Source organism: Trifolium pratense, linkage group LG5 (genome assembly GCF_020283565.1).
Source record: "Trifolium pratense cultivar HEN17-A07 linkage group LG5, ARS_RC_1.1, whole genome shotgun sequence".
In the NCBI taxonomy this organism is placed as follows: domain Eukaryota; kingdom Viridiplantae; phylum Streptophyta; class Magnoliopsida; order Fabales; family Fabaceae; genus Trifolium; species Trifolium pratense.
In genome coordinates this window covers 53,078,110-53,096,980 of record NC_060063.1, presented here as the reverse complement: position 1 = coordinate 53,096,980, position 18,871 = coordinate 53,078,110, and the positions used below count along the sequence as shown (strand labels likewise).

At 32.5% G+C, this 18,871-nt stretch overlaps 3 protein-coding genes across 4 annotated transcripts; 1 reads left to right on the top strand and 2 right to left on the bottom strand.

Annotated features, from left to right (window-relative positions):
• Positions 1-674: 674 nt before the first annotated feature.
• Positions 675-3,876, top strand: LOC123884511. The gene is made up of 6 exons (XM_045933618.1): positions 675-949; positions 1,055-1,169; positions 2,059-2,431; positions 2,829-3,369; positions 3,465-3,508; positions 3,594-3,876. Exons 1-6 carry the CDS (start codon positions 904-906, stop codon positions 3,633-3,635), a joined length of 1,161 nt encoding a protein of 386 aa, XP_045789574.1. The 5' UTR covers positions 675-903; the 3' UTR covers positions 3,636-3,876.
• Positions 3,877-5,068: 1,192 nt separating this feature from the next.
• On the bottom strand, positions 5,069-8,167 carry LOC123884509 (ubiquitin-conjugating enzyme E2 2). 2 transcript variants are annotated; one of them, XM_045933616.1, is made up of 4 exons: positions 7,939-8,167; positions 7,274-7,523; positions 7,101-7,189; positions 5,069-5,469 (listed from the first exon to the last, which is right to left on the bottom strand). In XM_045933616.1, the coding sequence occupies exons 2-4, from the start codon at positions 7,512-7,514 to the stop codon at positions 5,341-5,343; spliced, it is 459 nt and encodes a 152-aa protein (XP_045789572.1). In that variant the 5' UTR covers positions 7,515-7,523; positions 7,939-8,167; the 3' UTR covers positions 5,069-5,340. The 2 variants fall into 2 exon arrangements, with proteins under 2 accessions (XP_045789572.1, XP_045789573.1); XM_045933617.1 differs by having other exon boundaries at positions 7,792-8,116.
• Positions 8,168-10,191: 2,024 nt separating this feature from the next.
• Positions 10,192-14,801, bottom strand: LOC123885785 (WRKY transcription factor 72A-like). The gene is made up of 5 exons (XM_045935105.1): positions 14,485-14,801; positions 12,926-13,000; positions 11,854-12,429; positions 11,490-11,603; positions 10,192-11,288 (listed from the first exon to the last, which is right to left on the bottom strand). The coding sequence occupies exons 1-5, from the start codon at positions 14,605-14,607 to the stop codon at positions 10,350-10,352; spliced, it is 1,827 nt and encodes a 608-aa protein (XP_045791061.1). The 5' UTR covers positions 14,608-14,801; the 3' UTR covers positions 10,192-10,349.
• Between the last annotated feature and the right edge of the window lie 4,070 nt (positions 14,802-18,871).

The window sequence follows — 18,871 nt, the reverse complement described above, 5'->3', positions numbered from 1 at the left end:
ATCTTGAATTGTAAATTCAAGAATTTTAACGGGTGGGGCACGATTTCCATCTATACATGTCATACTTGAGTTTTTTTTTTGCAAAATATCAATGGGTGAAAGGTGAAGGGGTGTTTTGTGGGAGTAGCCGACATAGAATTCGAGGGGTGGGGGTTTATGAAAGTAGTTATAGAGGAGAAAAAAAAAGAATATGTTGCGGTTGTATAAAATAATTTGACACTATCAATTAATAGTACCAACCATATTTTCTGCCCTTTCATTCCACTTTCTTGATATAATACGACAAATTAATAGTTTTTTATTCGATAATCACGTAAAACTATTTTACACCGTTAGCCTATATCCATTATATTCTATTTTTTTGTTTTGTTTTGAATAAATCTCTTTTTCTTTATATTTTAGAATCAGAGGAGAAGGTATTATATTTGCTTCAATTTTAAAATTGAGAATTTAAATTAGCAAAAACCAATGATTAACATTAACATTACAATTTGCAACAAAAAGTGGTATTAAAAGAGTGGAGTGGGTAACCGTTAAAATTAATCAACCCAAACCCAACCAAAACCAACCGTAAAGCAGTTTTATGCTTTAGAAAACGGAACTAAGAAAAGACCACCGCATAAACAGCAACAGCTCTTTCTTTCTGATATTCGAATTTCAAATTCAAAATGTAGTAAAGCAAAATACATGGGCCAATAGTGGGTCCCATTTATCCACGTCAGCACGCTCGCATAGTATCATCAAATTTTGAGTTTCATCCTTTCCCGCTCAACCCTTGAACACGTGTAAAAGCCACATACCCTTTATAAAACTGCATCAAACGCGTTTTCATGCTTTTTTATAATCTCTCACAAAAACTAAAACGTTGGTTTCTCTAATTTCTCTAATCTCACAACCGAAAAAATGGAAGAAGTTATCGTCAATGAACAATCCTCGGTTGATGTTTCTGGTAATTTTTTTTTTTCATTTTTCAATCAATTCATTCTATTATTATTTTTGCAGTATCAATCATACTGTGATAAACAATTTAACTGTTTTTTGTTTGTTTTTTCAGGGAATTCTGCTTCTGTGAAACCTACACTTCAAAGATATCCGTTGCGTTCGGCGAATAAATCAAAGGAACAGAAGCCAGATGCATCTGATAGCATCCATCGTTCTCAATCTAAGAGGTAGTACTTAATCATATTTTGTTCAATTATCGCTGATTTGTTTTCAGAATTTGCGAAATATCACATTTTCTTCGGAAATTAGATTTGCTTTTACTTGGATCGTTTGAATTTGTGGAAAAAATGAAATAAAGGAAACATTGAATTTGATCTTAGTAATTTGGTTGGAAACTTGTGATTTCTTTGTTTTCTGTGTAAATGTTGCTATGTTTGTATATTCTCACTGTTCCAAGCATTAGAATTAAAATCATAATTACACTACTGGTGGTCTCTGTTCGTCTTATGCAGAGACTGATTAATAATATATTTGCTCTTAAAAAAAAAACTACACCCTCCAATTTTGAATTTAAGCAACAACAGAACATTTTATTACATATTTGCAGTATATAGTTGATTAAGAAGGATAATTAATCTTATATATTCAATTTTCTTGTTGATTAAGAAGGATAATTAAAAAATATTATGTTCGTCAAAATGTCGTTGATTAAAACTGAAAGACTTAAAATTCCTTTGAAAAAATTAAATATAAATCAATTGGATGTATTTTTTGAGTAATGGACTTGTTAGTGTGCCAAAATAGAAACTTTGTAAAATTTGTGCATTTTTTTCTCAAAAAGTTAAAAAAAAATGGTTTTATCAAGACAACTTATTTGTAGAATCCTTAGCATGCGCCCTTAAAGAACAAAGTTAGCATGAAATTGAATAGAGGAAATAAATAGACTTTTGTCTATATTGGAAATGGAAATTGGAAACTAGAGAATTTACTTGCTTCACTGTGTTTATACACTGCCTCCTCTTAAGACAACATGATGAAATAAGTGTATTTTCTTTTAATTGTCTGTGTCGAATTGAAGTATGTACATGTTAAACAAAATATGGTTTACATTTTCAGGGGGAGAACTACTCCCAATGTAAGCAAAAGTGTAGGTGTCCTTGAATTCTCTGGAAAGGGCAAATCATCAAGTGCAAAACCTCCAAGAAGGCTCTCGATTCCTGTCAAAGCATCTGCCACTCCGAGCCCAAAGGCGGTTGGCAACACAACTCCAATCTCAGAGACAAGATCAAGGAGGTCTGGTAGTGGCCAAGGGTCTCAAACCAGAATCCCAACACCTGTTTCTGAGATTTTTAGATCATCTGCTCGAATGAAGTTTAGTCTCTTGTCTTCTGCTTCATATTGGTTAAACCAAATCAAGCTATCTGAATCTGCTGCCAAGCATAACATTTCATTTGGATTCTTCAAACTAGCCTTGGAGGCAGGATGTGAGGTAAAAAACATGTTAACTAATTCATTCTGATTGTTTTGTTTCAATTTGTCTCGGTCTTGTTTAATCTGCAAATGGATATATTTAGTAAGTTTTAAATTGCCACTGTTGCGATATTTGGAATCGTGATGTGATTGATGCAACTTCAATTGCATTGCAAATCTGCAATTGTGCTACAATCCTTGATATTGCAGAGAATCGCAACTATATATGGGCGACCTGAATTGCGGTTAATTTTTTTGATGTTGTGGCCTTGTGGGCTAGACCACAGTTGTTTACCTTGTGTTTTAAAATCATGCTAGTTAGTCATTTATTTCTCTCTTATTCTTACTCTTATTTGTTTTCCAATTACTTATTCAGCCTTTTTTCTTATGATTCCTTTGTGAAATTTCAACCATAGCCATTCCAGAAACTACAAGATGAACTGAAGTCTTACTTGCGCCGACACCAGCCTGAGCTTACTGAACTTGGAGAACCAGTGAAAGAACTGCGAGAAAGCTATAACATTGCAGAAATCATTGAACAGTCTCAAGTTTCTGAAAGCATTTCACAGATGCCAGAAGAGGGAACTCGATCTTCTGATGATGAAGAACACTACTCCTCTTCCACCACGGCTACTGGTAAACTTACCCCCAAGTGCTTAAACACTGACTCTCCTGAACTGAGTACGCCTCCTGCTCCGATCGTAGAGTCAACCAAGAAAGACATTAGCCAAAGTACGCCTCCTGCTCCAATCGTAGAGTCAACCAAGAAAGACACTACCCAAAAGAAAAACCTTGGATCAAAGTTGAGAGAAAATCTCAGAATGAACTCTGCAAATTCAAAGCCTGCTACTGATAGTGTGAACCGTAGGTCAGTTAAAAGGTCAGAGAAGCCAAGCAAGCCTGAAATCAATAAGAGTGGGATCAAGAAACATGGAAGGAAAGCTGGTGCCAAAGAAGGTGCAGTAACTTTTCTTTTATGACACTAAGAGATTTTATAGTTAACTTTGTTTGTCTAATAATACCTTGTGTGGTTACTTTTTGCTCTTTTACAGTTCCTGTTAGTCCTACTACAAGTGCTGGAGAAAAAGAAAATATGGTAAGTGGTTTACTATGATGAATTATAGTTTCTTCAAAGTGTTGTAAGAGAATATAAGTCTGATAATGTTGATCATGTCTTGTAGGATGTTCGGTCGACTGCTGATGATTTGATTGAAGTCCTGTAATAATGCTTTTGGGCTTGGAGTTCAGTATTTTGTCATTCTCAAACTTTGCTTGGCTGTTTATAATGTTCTATGTGTGTGTAGCTTGATCTTTAGGAGTATAGATGAAAATTTGATTTCTTTTTGTGTGGTCCATTAATATAGCTGTTAAGATACCAAGCTGTATTGGATGTTATGGTTTGTTTATAATAATACTCTATAGTTGATTTTATTTTATTTGTGGAAACTACATTTTAAGATATTATCTGATGGTTTTATGCGAATGTTTGTCAACTTTTCCAATCTAACTTGACCATAATTTTTGTCTAAGATCTGGGAGTGTATATATGTTTAGTTAACAAAACTTGTGTTTTAACATTCAAAATCTGGGAGTATTTTATGCAAAAGTTATGTTTAAGTTAATACTTCATCACAAATTTCTTATACAACATTACAACACATGATTGTAGTGTTAATTTTTTAGAGTTAACAAATCATCAATTTGCTATTGGGGTTTATGTAAAAATAAAATAAAATTCACATGTGGGTGATGGACTGGGGTGAAAATTGAAATGACCAATTACATGTGGTATAAAATCATTTATTTGTGTAAAAAAAATCATTTATTTGGAACTTGCCTTTTTGCACGTGCGTTGTGGTTTTTGGTTTGGTTTGTGTCCGGTTCTTGAAGAGTGTTTTGAAAACATTAAAAGAACGCCGTGGAAGTGGTTGGTGGGAAAGAAAAAGAAGGAACATGTACCTACTATGAATGAATTATTAACCCCAATGGATTGTATTTTTAGGTAGGACTTGATTCTTACCTCCTTGGGTAATTTTTTTCTCGTTTCTTTGGCTTGGTTTGGGTCCGTCTAAGTACCCCTTGTACTTCATCCCAATATGTGGTTCAATTGGATGTAGCAACTTAGCAACTTTTTGATGATTATACTACAGTCGTGCACTCCTGCTTCCTACATAAACATACTTCGGAGAACAGTACAATTTACTGTCAGAAAAAAATAAATCACAGTACAATTTCTCAATGCTAGGAAGCAAGAACAGCACATGTCAACAATTCAGAACAAAAAAAGAACAGCACATGTCTAGAACTTTCTCTTGTTTCCCTGAATACTTACCTATCTCTGCTGCTTACACTATTACTTTCCAGTAGTACTTCAATAACTTGTTCACAACTTTAACCATCTCATTTCTATCGTAATTTTAATTTGAAAAAGGATGGATGGCCATGTCATTACTAGGTCAGGTGCTAACAAAGTTGCTAAGATATATTTTCAATACCTGACATCAACACATCATTTTCTCTCATGTTTTTAAAAGAATTGAGGAACTAAAATTGATGTATTAATAGTAATAGTTTGGGGATTTAGTATATTTTCTCTCATTTCCACAATTGTGATTTATTCCACAATCAAACATTGAATGCTGAAAATTATCCGATGTAAACAGAATTGAACCCAATTTAATAAATACTGGCAATCATAACCAATCGGAAGTGTACAACTTATACATTGAACCGTGTTGACAACAATCCGATGCACTGACACAAATTTATATTACATGGGCGATGCATAAACTACCATGAATTAAAGATAAGATGAACCTAACATTCATAACAAGGAATACGATAGACTTTGGTGAGTTTGCATGACTCATAGGTAGCAATGCAATCTAATTCCTGCCTTCGCAGGCCAACAAGCATATCAAGATGACCTTAGTCGGCTGTCCAACTCTGCTCCACAATTTCCCGAACTCTACGATTGTACTCACGCTTGTTCTCACTGAACATTCGAGCCGCTTCAGAGTTTGCAGGAGAATTTGGATTGGGATCACAAAGCAATGACTGTCAAAAAGGAAAAATAACTTTTCAGAAAACAATTTAGAAGTTTGCAAAAGAGTTATTTAGAAGTATTTTCGAAATATAATAATGGGATGCCAAATAGTGGAATCAGGAATATCGCATTTAGGGCACCCCCACAAAAATTGCATGTTAGTGTTCACTGTTCAATACTGTCTCTTCCGCATCAAACTCTTGCATCAAGAGCTCGTTGGGACCATGATCCCGCACAGGAAAACATTGAAGCCTGGTGCATATCATGTGATATTTTACATGCTAGATTCAAAATAAAATAGGCAAGTAAAACAACTGATATATCTGCCAACGATGGCCTTGTAGAGCTTATCAGCACACAGTCCGTTGGGAAGCACATCTTAGCAGGTTTAGTTCCTAGCATTCAAAGAATTTCTATACTTTCAACTAGTCAACCCATCACAACCTCTAAACAACATCGCAAAACCCCCTTGTAAACAAAAGTGGGAGAACCAGAAAAGAATAAACTTTGTGGAAAACAGAGAAGTTTATTAAATTCCAAGGGCATTATCAAATTCCAAGGCTTAAGTTTACTAAAATAAGAGAGAATGAGACATTAAAAATTGAGAGCTAATAAACTAAAACAGAGAAGTGCCTTGAGTTTTGCAAAGAGAAGACCATGATAAAACTTTTAAAAACTCGAGTTCAGAATAGTATGCTCTAGAGTCTATACTTTGACTAAAAAAGTAGAAACAGTGATGAAAAGTGGAAAAGCCAAGTTAACATTACAAATGAATCAAGAGATGAGTATGCAGAGACGGTGTCTTAAAACAAATAACACTTGAATAACCAAAATGGCTTAAATATTTTGCAGAGGCACCGCACTGGACTTTATATGAATTGGGTCAAAACATTGCTGTGGCCAAACCTCTAAAGTATAATTATGTAAATACATGTGCTTGTTTTCTTCTATTGCAAATTACAAAAACGATGAAAAGAAATGTGGCATATTTGTTAAAATTGAATGATTTCAAATTGCATGATTTCAAGTGATGGACATCCAACAATTCATAAAATACAATAAATCCACAAATAGCTATGTATCATGATATGCATGCATGAACACTGCAATTCAATATCACCACCAATATGAATTACACAGTTCAACAAAAAACATTACTTCTTTTTCTGATTTTGTTCAATTCTCATCGAAGAAATTGAAAGGCCGTATAGGCTTAAATCATTCAATGTGAAAGGGTTTGAAGAAAAAAGGGGCTCATTTCAAAACAGGGGCTCCACATAGTCACCTCACTCCCCCATGCACCCTGTTTGGCTTTGCCACTGCATAGATTTCATCCATCTAATATAGCCTTTCAAAGCCTTCATCGCATAGTCATTCATGTGCATCTTAATGGCTTATATCATTGCTCTGCTTTCGTTCTGACTTATGAATTACGGGACTTATGATTAACTTATTTTGTCAATTCATTGTTTAAAATTATCACATTGAACACTATACATAACTTGTACGATATATATCTTGCTTCTTTTCATTGGGAAGAATCTTACAGATATGGTTTATGGATCACAATTAAAAGTCTCGTTAACTAATTCACAATTTGATAACATTAAGATATTCATGATTAAACTATACTAGATGATACCTGGATAGAAGTTAGTATCGCAGCTACATCATATATAGGACTCCACTGATTTTGCAATATATCAAGACAGATACTTCCATCTGCATAAACTGTCCAAAGTAGCAATTACATTAGTTGGAATACACCAAACTAATGGACAATAAGGTTTGTGTTTTCCACCTAAAAAAACTTACTGTTTGGATGAAACATCCGGGAAACAAATCGTACAGTTGGCGGCTTGTTTGGATAATCCTCAGAAAATTGAAGAGTCAACTTAAACGTGCCTCCATCCCAAGGAGTATCATCTGGACCAAATATAACAGCATTCCACAGCATAATATTGTTATCCTGAGGAGCACCACTGATTCCTGCAGGTGGGTCTTGTTGCAACCTCTTAAAATCTCTCATCAGTCTCTTCCTAGCAGGCGTCGACATCGCTACCACCTACAAAAAACAACCAACACCCACAAAAAGTAAACATTAAAAACTTAATCTTTTTTTCTCCAACTTCATCAAAATGAAAAATTGAAAAGTTCCCATAAATCAAAACCTAAATCAATCACTATATGCATGTAAGTTGCAAAAACATCAATCAAATTTAAATTTCCAATTGTCAAACATGTAACATACAAAAAAGTAGAATTTCCATAATGAACCCTAAAGACAAGATTTTTATTAAAAAAAATATGATAAAATTGGTGGGTAATCTCACAGTGAGGTTTGTCGGCAAGGAAAAGCAAAACCCCCAATTTGAATTTTGATTTGAAAAAAAAAAAAGGGGTTTGATGCAGATCTCGATGATGAAAATAAAAATAAGAAATTTTGAATTGAATAATTAATTAATTAAATAGAGCTTGACCTTGTTGGGGGTAGTGTGAGTCAGGTAGAAGATGTGAAAGCAAAGCGATGAGTAAAGATCGATTGGGATTCGATGGAAGGGTTTGTTTGTGTGTGTGAAAGAGAATGAATGATGAAGAATGAAAAGTAAGGGCGGCTTAGGCTATGTTTGTTTGAGGAAAAGGAAAATAAGTTAAGTGCTTTTTTGTGTGATTGGTTTACATTCGGGTCTAATCACACTTCCCCTCCACTATTTTCTTAATCCTTAATTATTATTATTATTTTTATAGAGATATTTTCTTTTCTTTTTTTTGACAGTATAGAGATATTTTATTATATGTACCAAAAAAAAAGAGATATTTTATTATTACAACAAAAAAATTATTTTTTAATTTATTAAGATTAATGTATTTAGTCTATCATGTTGACTAAATACATCAATTAACTTATCAATTAACTTAAAAAACAATTTTGATAAAGGCCAAAAGATAAATAAAGTCTGACAAAAAATTGTTGCATTCAAGTTTCAAATTAAAAAAATATGGCTAAATAGCATTTTTGACCCCTAAGTTTCATAAAGTTACAACTTTATGAAACTTAGGGGGCAAAAATACAATTTAACCAAAAAAATATTCAGTTTCATAGATTCATTAATCACTTAAATTCAAATTAAAGTGAATAAGATATTGAGAGTTTGATTTAACTTTTGCTAAATTACACTTTTAACCCCTTAACTTTCAGAAACTTGAAATTTTGGCCTCATAAATTTTAGCTCCTTTTGCAAATGGTTGCCTCCCCACCGATTATGACCGAGTCAATGCACATGTGACAAACAATTCACATGCCACGTCAACATACGTGGCACGACATGCTGACGTCGCATGTGTGTGAGTCATTGTCACGCGTGTGTTGATTTAGTCAAAATCTAGTGGTGGCAAAACAGGCTCAACTCGCACGGGCCGGCCCGTTTAGCCCGCCATTTTTGGCGGGCTGAGCCTAAATTTTGAGCTTGGCATCTTTAGTCGGCCCGCCTCGCTGAACTCGCTTAAAAAGCGGGGCGAGGCCGGAGCGGGCCGGCATGTGACTTACATAAAAATATAAAATCTATTTTTTTTGGGTAAGGAATAGAATAAGATGATCCAATCCAATAAAACACAACACTTATCTAAAGTAAATTTAGTTTTTTTTCTTCTATTCATTCATACGACTGGTGTTTTAAATTTAGGATTACTTGTTGTCGTTTTACTCTCTTATTGCTCGTTTTTGCTCCTTCTTGTCTCTTCATACTCGTGCTTCTTCTTCACCGGATTTCTAGTATAAGTTACTTTTTTATTCTATTACTTGAACCAACATCACATACGGTGGTTCACATTTTTTTCTCGATTCATTACGTTAAATTAAACACATAGCTAAATACTTTCTTGATGATTAGAGTGACTGCATACATGTTTATAAGTATATGTTAATGGACTTATAATATACTTCCTTGATGATTTTGTCTCATAAGCTAGTTTTTTCTCACAAATTTGTTTGTTTCTATTTAAAAAAAATAATATTAGCATGTTTTTTTAACAAAACAAGTGTCAAAAATGGGTCACCCCGCCAACTCGCTTGTCCGTCATTAAACGGGTCAGGCTGTGCTTTTAGACTCGACCACCTAAATTGGCTTGGCTCGTCTCATCTCACTTTTAGGCGGACTTAAGCGGGCCGAACCAAAACGAGTTGGGCTTGCCCGCTTTGCCACCCCTATCAAAATCAGTGGGGCCAACCATTTGTAAAAGGAGCTAAAGTTAGGGGCAAAAAAATTATTATGAAAGTTAGAGGGCTAAAATCTTGAGTTTGTGAAATTTAGGAGCCAATTTAGCCTTTAACTTTCTATCATTTTTTCACTCACATTTTCATATTTCTTCTCCCATATGCATGGTCATATTTTTAAAGAAACAATGCAAAGCCTCAATTAGAATGAATTTCGTAAGATAGAAATAGTGTATTCTAGGAAGAACTCATATTGTTTTCTTCATTTGCGCTTACTCATTTTTGGTTTGGTCACTTTTTATGCCTATAGCTCTTTCCTCTCGTTGTTTTCAGCATTGTATGTTGCATAGAGGCAAATAGATGCTGAAAAAATTGTACTAGCTGCCTAGAGGCAAATAGAACTGTTCCATTGGATTAACACTGCTAATAAATCTGGGCTGCTGTGCAATATTCACGCCGTTTCACGTAGTAATAAATTTGGACTGTGCTGCACAGTGCCGCTGCCGCAGCTTCGGATAAATATAAAATAAAACGTATTATTTCAATAAATAAAATATGAAAATGATACAATTGAACTCAGTTCCTTAATTACAAGTTTACAACAATCCAATCAAAAAAGCAAAAAAAAATATATAAAAATTTCTATGTAACTACAGAAAAATAAACAATCACCAATAATTAATTGGTGTTATCACTATTATCACCACCACCAGGAGATGTAGAAGCACTTTTGGTTGTAGAAAATGGCAAAGAAGGAGACAGTAACATCAAACTTCCTGTCTGTGCATTCGCCGGCGCCTTCTTGTTCAAGAAACTCGAAGCACAACCATTAACTTTAGAACTTGAAGGCAATGAGCTAGCAGAAACAGGAAACATCTCAGCCCATTTCATTTTCTGACTCAAATTTTCTCCTCCACTTTGATTATTTTGAATTCCTTGATTATTATTAGTATTGTTTCCAATAAGTGAAGAAAGTGCTGCAGCTAAAGCTGATTGAAAATTTGGATCAGCAGTGATTGCTTTTGTTGCTGCAGATATAGTACTATCTGGTAAAACATTATTGTTGTTTTTTTGCATGTAGGATTGGTATATATTTTCCATTGTATTTTGTTGTCTACCAAAGTTTAATGTGCTGAGATTATTATTGTTTCTATTATATGGTTGTTGATTTTGTGTAGTAGCATAACTTAAGAAGCTATTCCAATGCATTGGATTTGATTCAGGGGAACTAAAGCTAAGACTTGTGGAAGAAGGGTATCTTGGTAATTGGTTATTGAATCTAACAAAGGGTGATGTTGAAGAAGAATTTGATGGATTTGAAGTGAGGTCAAGAGTGATTGTTGGATGTGAATGTTGAGATGATAGTGCAGGGTTGGATAGGTAAAGTTGGTTTGATTTTGAACCATCTGGTAGGTAAAAGTTTAGGCCATGAAGATTGTTGTTGGTTTGTGTTGAGGGGATTGAACCAGAATGAGAGGTTGATGAACCTGATAATAGCATGGACGCGGCCGCAGATGTCGTGGATGCCATAGCTGTTGCTGAAAGAGGGAGATTGTGGTTGTGTGTTCCTTCATAGGTTGTGATTAAAATTGACATGTCTTCAACACATCTTTGTACCTGAAATTCATAATTACATGTGGTGCATTTTAGATATGTGAATGTGATGCATTTATAAAAATATTCAATAATTAAATGTGACTTCAGTGTCGAGCGTTAAATATGATTGAATACTTGTGTAAATTTTTAGATTCTATCTTCGGTAAGTTATGAATATCAATTCATGAAACTCAATGACAATGCAAATGTAAATAGATGTACCTGTTTTCTAACAGGACATGATGGTGCAACCGTGCAACGATAGTAAGCTCGCGGGCAAGGATTTCCTTTTGCAATCTTTTGTCCATATTTCCTCCATTGGCATCCATCGTTCATCTGTTTTGACAAATCAAAGTGCGTGAACAAAATGACTTTCTTTATTTTTAACAAGTACTTTTCATTTGTACGTATGTCGAAGTTAGAAAATTGCTACAACCAACTATAGACCATTAAATGAGATTTTTTTTAATGTAACCGGAAACTATTGTAAAGAATGTCTTAATTCATCTACGAAGTTTCTCTCTTCAAATCTAACGGTCTATAGTCAACTGCACCATATACAACCAGCATAAGTGAAAGTATTTACCGTTGGTGTGTCGCATCGTGCTCTAACACAAACTCTAGCTTTCTTGGCCGGAGTTTGTTGAGCAACTTCCTCTTCAGCATCTCTAGTTGTCTTATTATTAACTACCTTACTTGGTGGCCAAGTTTCCACAACTTCATCATCCTTTATAGGAACTACTTCAGAACTATTCACAGGACTTGGAACATTTGGTAATCCTTCAGTAGTGCTACCTGATTTTGATGTTTCAAATTTACAATCCAATCCAAGAGCCAACTCTTCCTTAAATTCTTCATCTTCATTATTCAATGTTAGTTTAGAAACTTTGTTATTTTTGTCTTCATTTTTTGGAACATTGTTACTAGGAACTCTTCCAAGGCTGAGGGAAACAAGATCAGATTCTGCCATTATTTCATCATGGTTATTATCATTTGTATCAACATTGTTTTTCTTTGTTTCTTGCTTAACCATATTTTGAAATTGAATTTCTAGTGCCCGGTATTCAGTCATTATTTTGTTGAGACACATTTTTAACCGTTGATTTTCTTCTCTCACTTCACCCATTTGGACTTTTGTTGTCTCAAGTTGATCATCAACAACCTATATATACAATTGCAACATGCATGTCACGTTAATTAGTACTAAATATTGTTATAATTATTTTCTAATTAATTTGACTCTAACTCAAGAGTAGTGAAAAATAGGAGAGGAAAAACTAATGAAAATGTTACGTCACTGTAAAATATTTTTACACGAACATCTAATAAGAATCAATTATTCCTCCACATCATATTATGAAAGTGGGATGTGGTAATGTGATTTGACGGAATACATGGTTGATATTAGATGACAATATAAAATTATCTTACATGGTGCATGTCCTATTTTCTCATTATATAAAAGAATTTTACATGTCTAGTTTTTTATATTTTACTATGGAGATATTTGTGAATGTGTTTTGTGAAAAATCACAACAAAATGTGTCATTGTGATAAAATTAAAATATGATTGGATATCTCTATAGTCTATATTTTTGACATTGTGACTATATTAGAAATTAAACTCAATAATAATTGTCATAAAAAAAAAAACTAACCTTATCATTTTTGGCAGAGGATTCTATTCGTTCTGCCTCCACCATTGATTTTTCAGCATTAGCAATGGGTTGTTCCTGTACAACATATGCAAATATATATAAGATATATCATCATTGATTAATTATATATTCATCAACAAATGTACATTTTCGTTTATTTTTCTAAGATGCAATAAGAAAGGAAAATAATGAGAATAATTCATGTAGTTGAGTGAAATTGGAATATTTGATTTAAACTTGCATGTGGTGGGTGAAGTATCATGTTTTTAGATATCATTTGTTTTGTTTGTAGCACATGCATGGGTCAACTCTAATCAAATTAAAAGTGTAGATTAATGGAAAGTAAACCCTTTATATAGTATATGTATGCCAAAAAATGATAATCCTTCAATAGATTTTTGCAAGTTAAAGACATGCATAATTGAACATGTGTGTACATGTATTTTTTTTTTTTTTTTTGGACTCGTGTGTCATTGTGTGCACATGTATATTACTTTCTCTGCCGACGCCTCTTTTCAATTTCATATTTACATTGTTGACTATTTCAAGACTATACTTCAATTCTATAAAAAAAAATTAATACAAATTCAAAACTAGCTATTAAAAAGAAGATATTTTTAACAAGTTTATGGAGATAATTTCTTTTGGAGTTTTAACGTACATGCATTACACACAACTATATAAATACTGAAGATTCATGGAAAAAAAAATTAGTGTAAGCAATTTGTTAATTGATATTGATATAAGACAAAGTGAAGCTTTGTCTATACAAAAGCAAGACAAAATTAAGAATCAATGTTTTTTTAAGAAGAAAAAACAAAATAATTGATTAAATCCCATAAGCTCTTTTTGTTTATGAATTAATGACAAAATTATATTAGATACTAAAGTTAAAAGAACTAAGGACATATACATCAAAGCAAAGAGAACAACAACAATTAGAACCGCAAACAAAACTCAACAAAGAGAGGAAGAAAATCACTAGTAAAACATTTGCGTATCGGATAAACCCCTAAACCAACAAGAGCAAGAGATAATCAGAAGCAGACTAAACCTCGCGGAGCAATATGAAACAAACAACCAACAAACCAAACACGAACTGATCCGTCCCGGTCAACCACTATAATCTATAGTATGTCCTAACTATTTGGATTTTTTGCGAAGGTTTATTTGCCTTGCATGCAAGCAAGAGTGAAGAAACAAAATTAATAGCCATGTGGAATGTTGATTTTGGAAAATAAAGGATAAGGGAAGGAATTATCCGATCAATTTGTAACCAAAATATTGATCAAAATTATAAAATCAAAATTATATAGAGCTAGCTTTGTATAAAAAATATTGATCTAAGTTATACGTTTAAGACTTATAAAAGATAAACCTAAGCAAATTAAAAAGATGTATAACTACAAAATCAATTATAAAAAAGTTCAATTTCCTCTCCCCTTTTGACCACCAAATCTAATAAACATAAACCAATTTTTTTTTATAGATTCATACATAGAGAAAGAAAAATGGCTCTTAATTAGTATTAAATAACTTAGGATAGAATTAATCTTCACCTCAACAATAGTCTCCTTTTTATGATCATGATGATGACTTTCATGATCATCACCAATACTATGTTCACTTCTCTTATCTTCCTTGAGTCCACTATTTCCATCACCAGATCTCGAGCTCTCCATATATGGAAATTGAAAAAAAAGTAGAATTTTTTTTCTTGTTCTTCTTTTGTAAACCTTTTAGGTTTTCAAACAAAACCCATCTTTATGTTAATATATAGAGAAAAAAAAATACTAGCTAGAGAAAGAGGACCTGCATGAAGTATTTGACTCTTGAAAAGATTTGACTAATTAAAATATAAAAAAATGAAAATTGGTGATTGGTGGTACATTCTTTGAAGTTTCGTACATTAAATTTGTAAAGTCACATGGGACAAACAGCAACTAGGGTTAATTTTGTTTTCAGGTCAAACTTTTTGGCACCACAGGTAGTGACCGGAGCCTTCCTTTTCCCGTGATTAATATATCTTCTTGGTTTCTCTTCCAAATTGATAATGAAAGAATTAAAGTTTGTGAATTGAGGAGAAAATATCTCATTAATAGGTTGATTATTATATATATCAAGTATGTTTTAGGGATAAATGATTGTTTTTTTTTATCTCTCTAAATATCACAACAATTTTTTTAATCTTTCTAAAGTTTTCAACCCAAAACTAAACGAAGTCATTCGACTTAAGCTAATGAGTTTCACCATAGGACAGATCGTCCGAAAGAAACCGAGTTCAATTTTTAAGTAAAACGATTTCCTAGCGACCCAAAATCTTTTTTTCTTTGTCATTAAAATTTGTTCTAGCTGCTGTTAATTAGTTCTCATTAATGGATGTTGATATGTGTTGACTTGATATTGCTATATTGAGAATCTAATTAATTTTACAAAGTAAATTTTTTCATAGAGGGCCGGAATTAGCTGCGGTAAAAGCAACATGTGTGCTGTTTTAAATCTCAATCGTTAATTTTAAATTGAACAATTTAAATTACACAATATTAAATTTAACTATAAACGATTTCAGACGTCCATTGCAGATTGAACGGTTAGAAAGTAGTAATTGCGTGTAATTCAATTCCTTTACAGAGTTATTACTTGATGGAGGGAATAATATTTTGACGTGCGTAGTTAGAAATTTGCTATTTTGTCAATTTCACAAATTTTGCCAATTAGTAATTTACTTATATGATTTAGATACAACTTGTTCTGAATATATTGGGCCAAAGACCTATATGCGTACGAATTAGGTTACCAAATTCACTTTTAGCAACACAAACCATACGATAAATATGTTCTGATTATAGGAGATTATCGTTCAATACAGACATGTGGACCTTTTGACATAGTCTCCTTGTCATCAGACAATAACCGTCACAATCACAAGGGACAAAGTAATATTTTTAACCAGGTCTTTACAACCCTAATTCTTTTCTTATATAAAGTCTGCCAAAAAAAAATATACTTGTACACAATTAAGTTCATGGGATGGGAGACAAGTCAAACAACAGATTCTTTTTTTCTCTTAAATCATGAAAGGGTCTGATAATTAAGAGTTCGACCACGAGATAAGTAAAGTCTGACAAAAATTATTTTAATCAAGAATCGAACTAAAATTCTCCCGAACAATTCTTCCTAAAAAGAGTTCATTAAATCACTTAAGTCTGATGTATAGTCTTATTATAAAATGTTATTTTAATTAATGAATTCAACTATAAAATTTATAAAATATGCACCTGTGGCTGCATATAAGATGGGTCAATGGAAAAGACCTAGGAGAATACAATATAACGTTAGTCATTCAAATATATATCATCATCAAATTAATAAACTCAATATGGAAACACATGACAGATCACACATACACTTATTTATTTGCAACTCGTTAATTTAGCATCACCATTGCATCATCGGAGATATAGAAAATGAGGGAGGCAAAGATAGTTGGCAAGTTACATTACAGATATATCTAAATATTGAACGTTTGTTTGCCACGAACTTAGCAAAATATATATTTGAGATGTCCACTTGTTTTATGATTTGTACTTTTAAGGTGCGTTTAATTCGTAAGATAGTAAGGATTGGACAGAACAGTACAGGACAAAATAAAATAATACAAGACATGATAAACTTGTACCGAAAAGATATAGGACGATAATATTTTTATATTCGAAAATAAAATGGGTATTTTCGTATTTTTTATAGTTGTACTGTGGACAAAAAGTTGTCCCGTGATTTAGTAAGGGACAAAAAATCTTATTTTTGTCCTGTCCCTTGTTACCTAATTTGTCCAGTCCCATAACCAATTTCAAATCAAATAGAGTACAACAAAAGTTGTCCTGTCCAGTCCTCTGTTTTTTAGCAAATCAAACGCACCCTTAAATGGATATAATTAGGTTAAAAAATATAGGCAACTTTTTATTTTATTTTCTATATTCTATAGTTTGATTTGATTAGTATACATAGAGACAATCTAGGGATCAACTCCGTTGACGTCTTATATTTTTTTGTCTCATATCAAAGCTTGAGAGAGATAATTTGTACTTTATGAATACTCCCTCCGTCCCAAAATATAAGTAAAAGTGGGTCAAATAAACTTGATGTATTTGGTTAAAGATTTAGACCAAATATATCTATTTTTGTTGACCAACTTTTGCTTATATTTTGGGACGGAGGGAGTAGTTTATATCTATTAGTATTACTATATCCTATGAAGCATTGACTAATATATAGTTTTTTTATAAATTAAATTATTTTTCACGCAACTGGAAAGATTGAGCATCCGTTTGCAAAAAAATAATTACTGGACAATATATAATAGAATAGTACAAGAATAATGTAGAATAAATTTTTAAAAATTGAACAATTTTTTTATCTTATAAGATGTTTTGATGGATAGAAAATTATTTTGATATTTTAAACAACTAGTACCGAGAATAAAAAAATTTCACGTGATTTAGTGGTGGACAAAATTGCAATTTTTGAAGCCGCTGCGTTAGGTGGTGAAAAGTGTGGATAATATGTTAGAGGTCGTAGGTTCGATCAGACACAAATTTAGAATCAAATACAATACAACAAGAGACTGGTTGGCCTCTTCCAACATATATATTTTTTTCACATACATCTATTAGAAATAGAATTTTGAATGTAATAATTTCGAAATTCATGTTGTGACACGAGGGAGCAGCCAAGGAATATATCATTCACATTGGATGTAAGAACAACTATACAAGTGAGTTGAACACCACACTTTTACCCAAAACCTTAAGTGTCAGGTTTATGAGTTCTCTCGCTTATAATAGAGTGTTCAACCTCCACTTTTCTAAACAATATATATTTCCTCTGTTCCAATATATAATACTCAACCAGATCTTATATTTTGAGACGAAAGAGTAAGACTTAATTCATCTCATACTTACCACAACAATTCAAACACCTATTACTTGTACAGCATATTATCGGTTACTAATATATGTATTTTTGTGTGTATAAAATTTGTGGTCATAGCCTCTCGTTACACATTATACATTAATTTTCTAAAAATTTCAACTCTCTACCGTATATTTTAATTTTGAGTGATTAACACGGGACTACTCTCTTATGTAATACTAGTACTACTTGCATTATACTATTCTTTTAAGTCTTACGTATTATACTACTTGCATCATTCTGTTTTATTTTAGTATACTAGCAGCATATACGTTAATCAATTAACTAACCGACGTTGAATCGTAATGAAAGGTAATTTTTCACAACATTAACAAATTAATGTTGGAATTTAAGCTAAGAAAAATGTCATATAAACATATTACGAGTTTGCTTCAAAAAAAGGTTATTTTACTTTCACCTTCATGGAACACATATATGTACAAAAATAACAAATATAATTGGTGTTGCTATTTGGATATAACAAGTGCCACTACTTGACTCATGCCTGGTCACAAACTTAGGTGGGTAACACATAAGGTCAGAAGGACCATTAATATCGAATGTATCTACCTTATATTTGAGGGCAGGTTGAGGATACAAAAGAAGGGAAGTAGTTGACTCATCCACCTAGCTAGGTGCAAATTTATTTTTGGTCACAAAAGGGAACAACCTAGGCAAATTGGTATTATATTATTTAACAACTTTTAATTCAATGTGTCAAAAAAAACTATATATGAATGTGAATTGCAAAAAAAAATTGTTGATAAAAAATGGTCATGTTGTTTATTATACATTTTTTAATATTGTTAAGAAGTCAAATCCTCAACATGATGTTATTTTATTTATTTTGACTTTACTAGATCAATGATCAAATTTTATTTATCAGTTGACAAAAAATGTGAACGTTGATTATGTATATATTACTATCGTAATAATTCATATTAATGGAATATATTTTTAATTTTGGTATCAATA

What these genes read in the sequence shown, in the direction of transcription:
- LOC123884511 (XM_045933618.1), top strand. Translation starts at nt 904, where the DNA reads ATGGAAGAAGTTATCGTCAATGAACAATCCTCGGTTGATGTTTCTG. An exon ending in ATCCTCGGTTGATGTTTCTG is followed by an intron (nt 950 to 1,054) that starts GTAATTTTTTTT and finishes TTGTTTTTTCAG; the next exon opens with GGAATTCTGCTTCTGTGAAA. An exon ending in CCTTGGAGGCAGGATGTGAG is followed by an intron (nt 2,432 to 2,828) that starts GTAAAAAACATG and finishes TTTCAACCATAG; the next exon opens with CCATTCCAGAAACTACAAGA.
- LOC123884509 (XM_045933616.1), bottom strand. Translation starts at nt 7,514, where the DNA reads ATGTCGACGCCTGCTAGGAAGAGACTGATGAGAGATTTTAAGAGGTTG. An exon ending in CCGGATGTTTCATCCAAACA is followed by an intron (nt 7,190 to 7,273) that starts GTAAGTTTTTTT and finishes TACTTTGGACAG; the next exon opens with TTTATGCAGATGGAAGTATC. An exon ending in CGATACTAACTTCTATCCAG is followed by an intron (nt 5,470 to 7,100) that starts GTATCATCTAGT and finishes CCTTTTTGACAG; the next exon opens with TCATTGCTTTGTGATCCCAA.
- LOC123885785 (XM_045935105.1), bottom strand. Translation starts at nt 14,607, where the DNA reads ATGGAGAGCTCGAGATCTGGTGATGGAAATAGTGGACTCAAGGAAGAT. An exon ending in CCTCTGCCAAAAATGATAAG is followed by an intron (nt 12,430 to 12,925) that starts GTTAGTTTTTTT and finishes TTGTATATATAG; the next exon opens with GTTGTTGATGATCAACTTGA. An exon ending in CATGTCCTGTTAGAAAACAG is followed by an intron (nt 11,289 to 11,489) that starts GTACATCTATTT and finishes TATGAATTTCAG; the next exon opens with GTACAAAGATGTGTTGAAGA.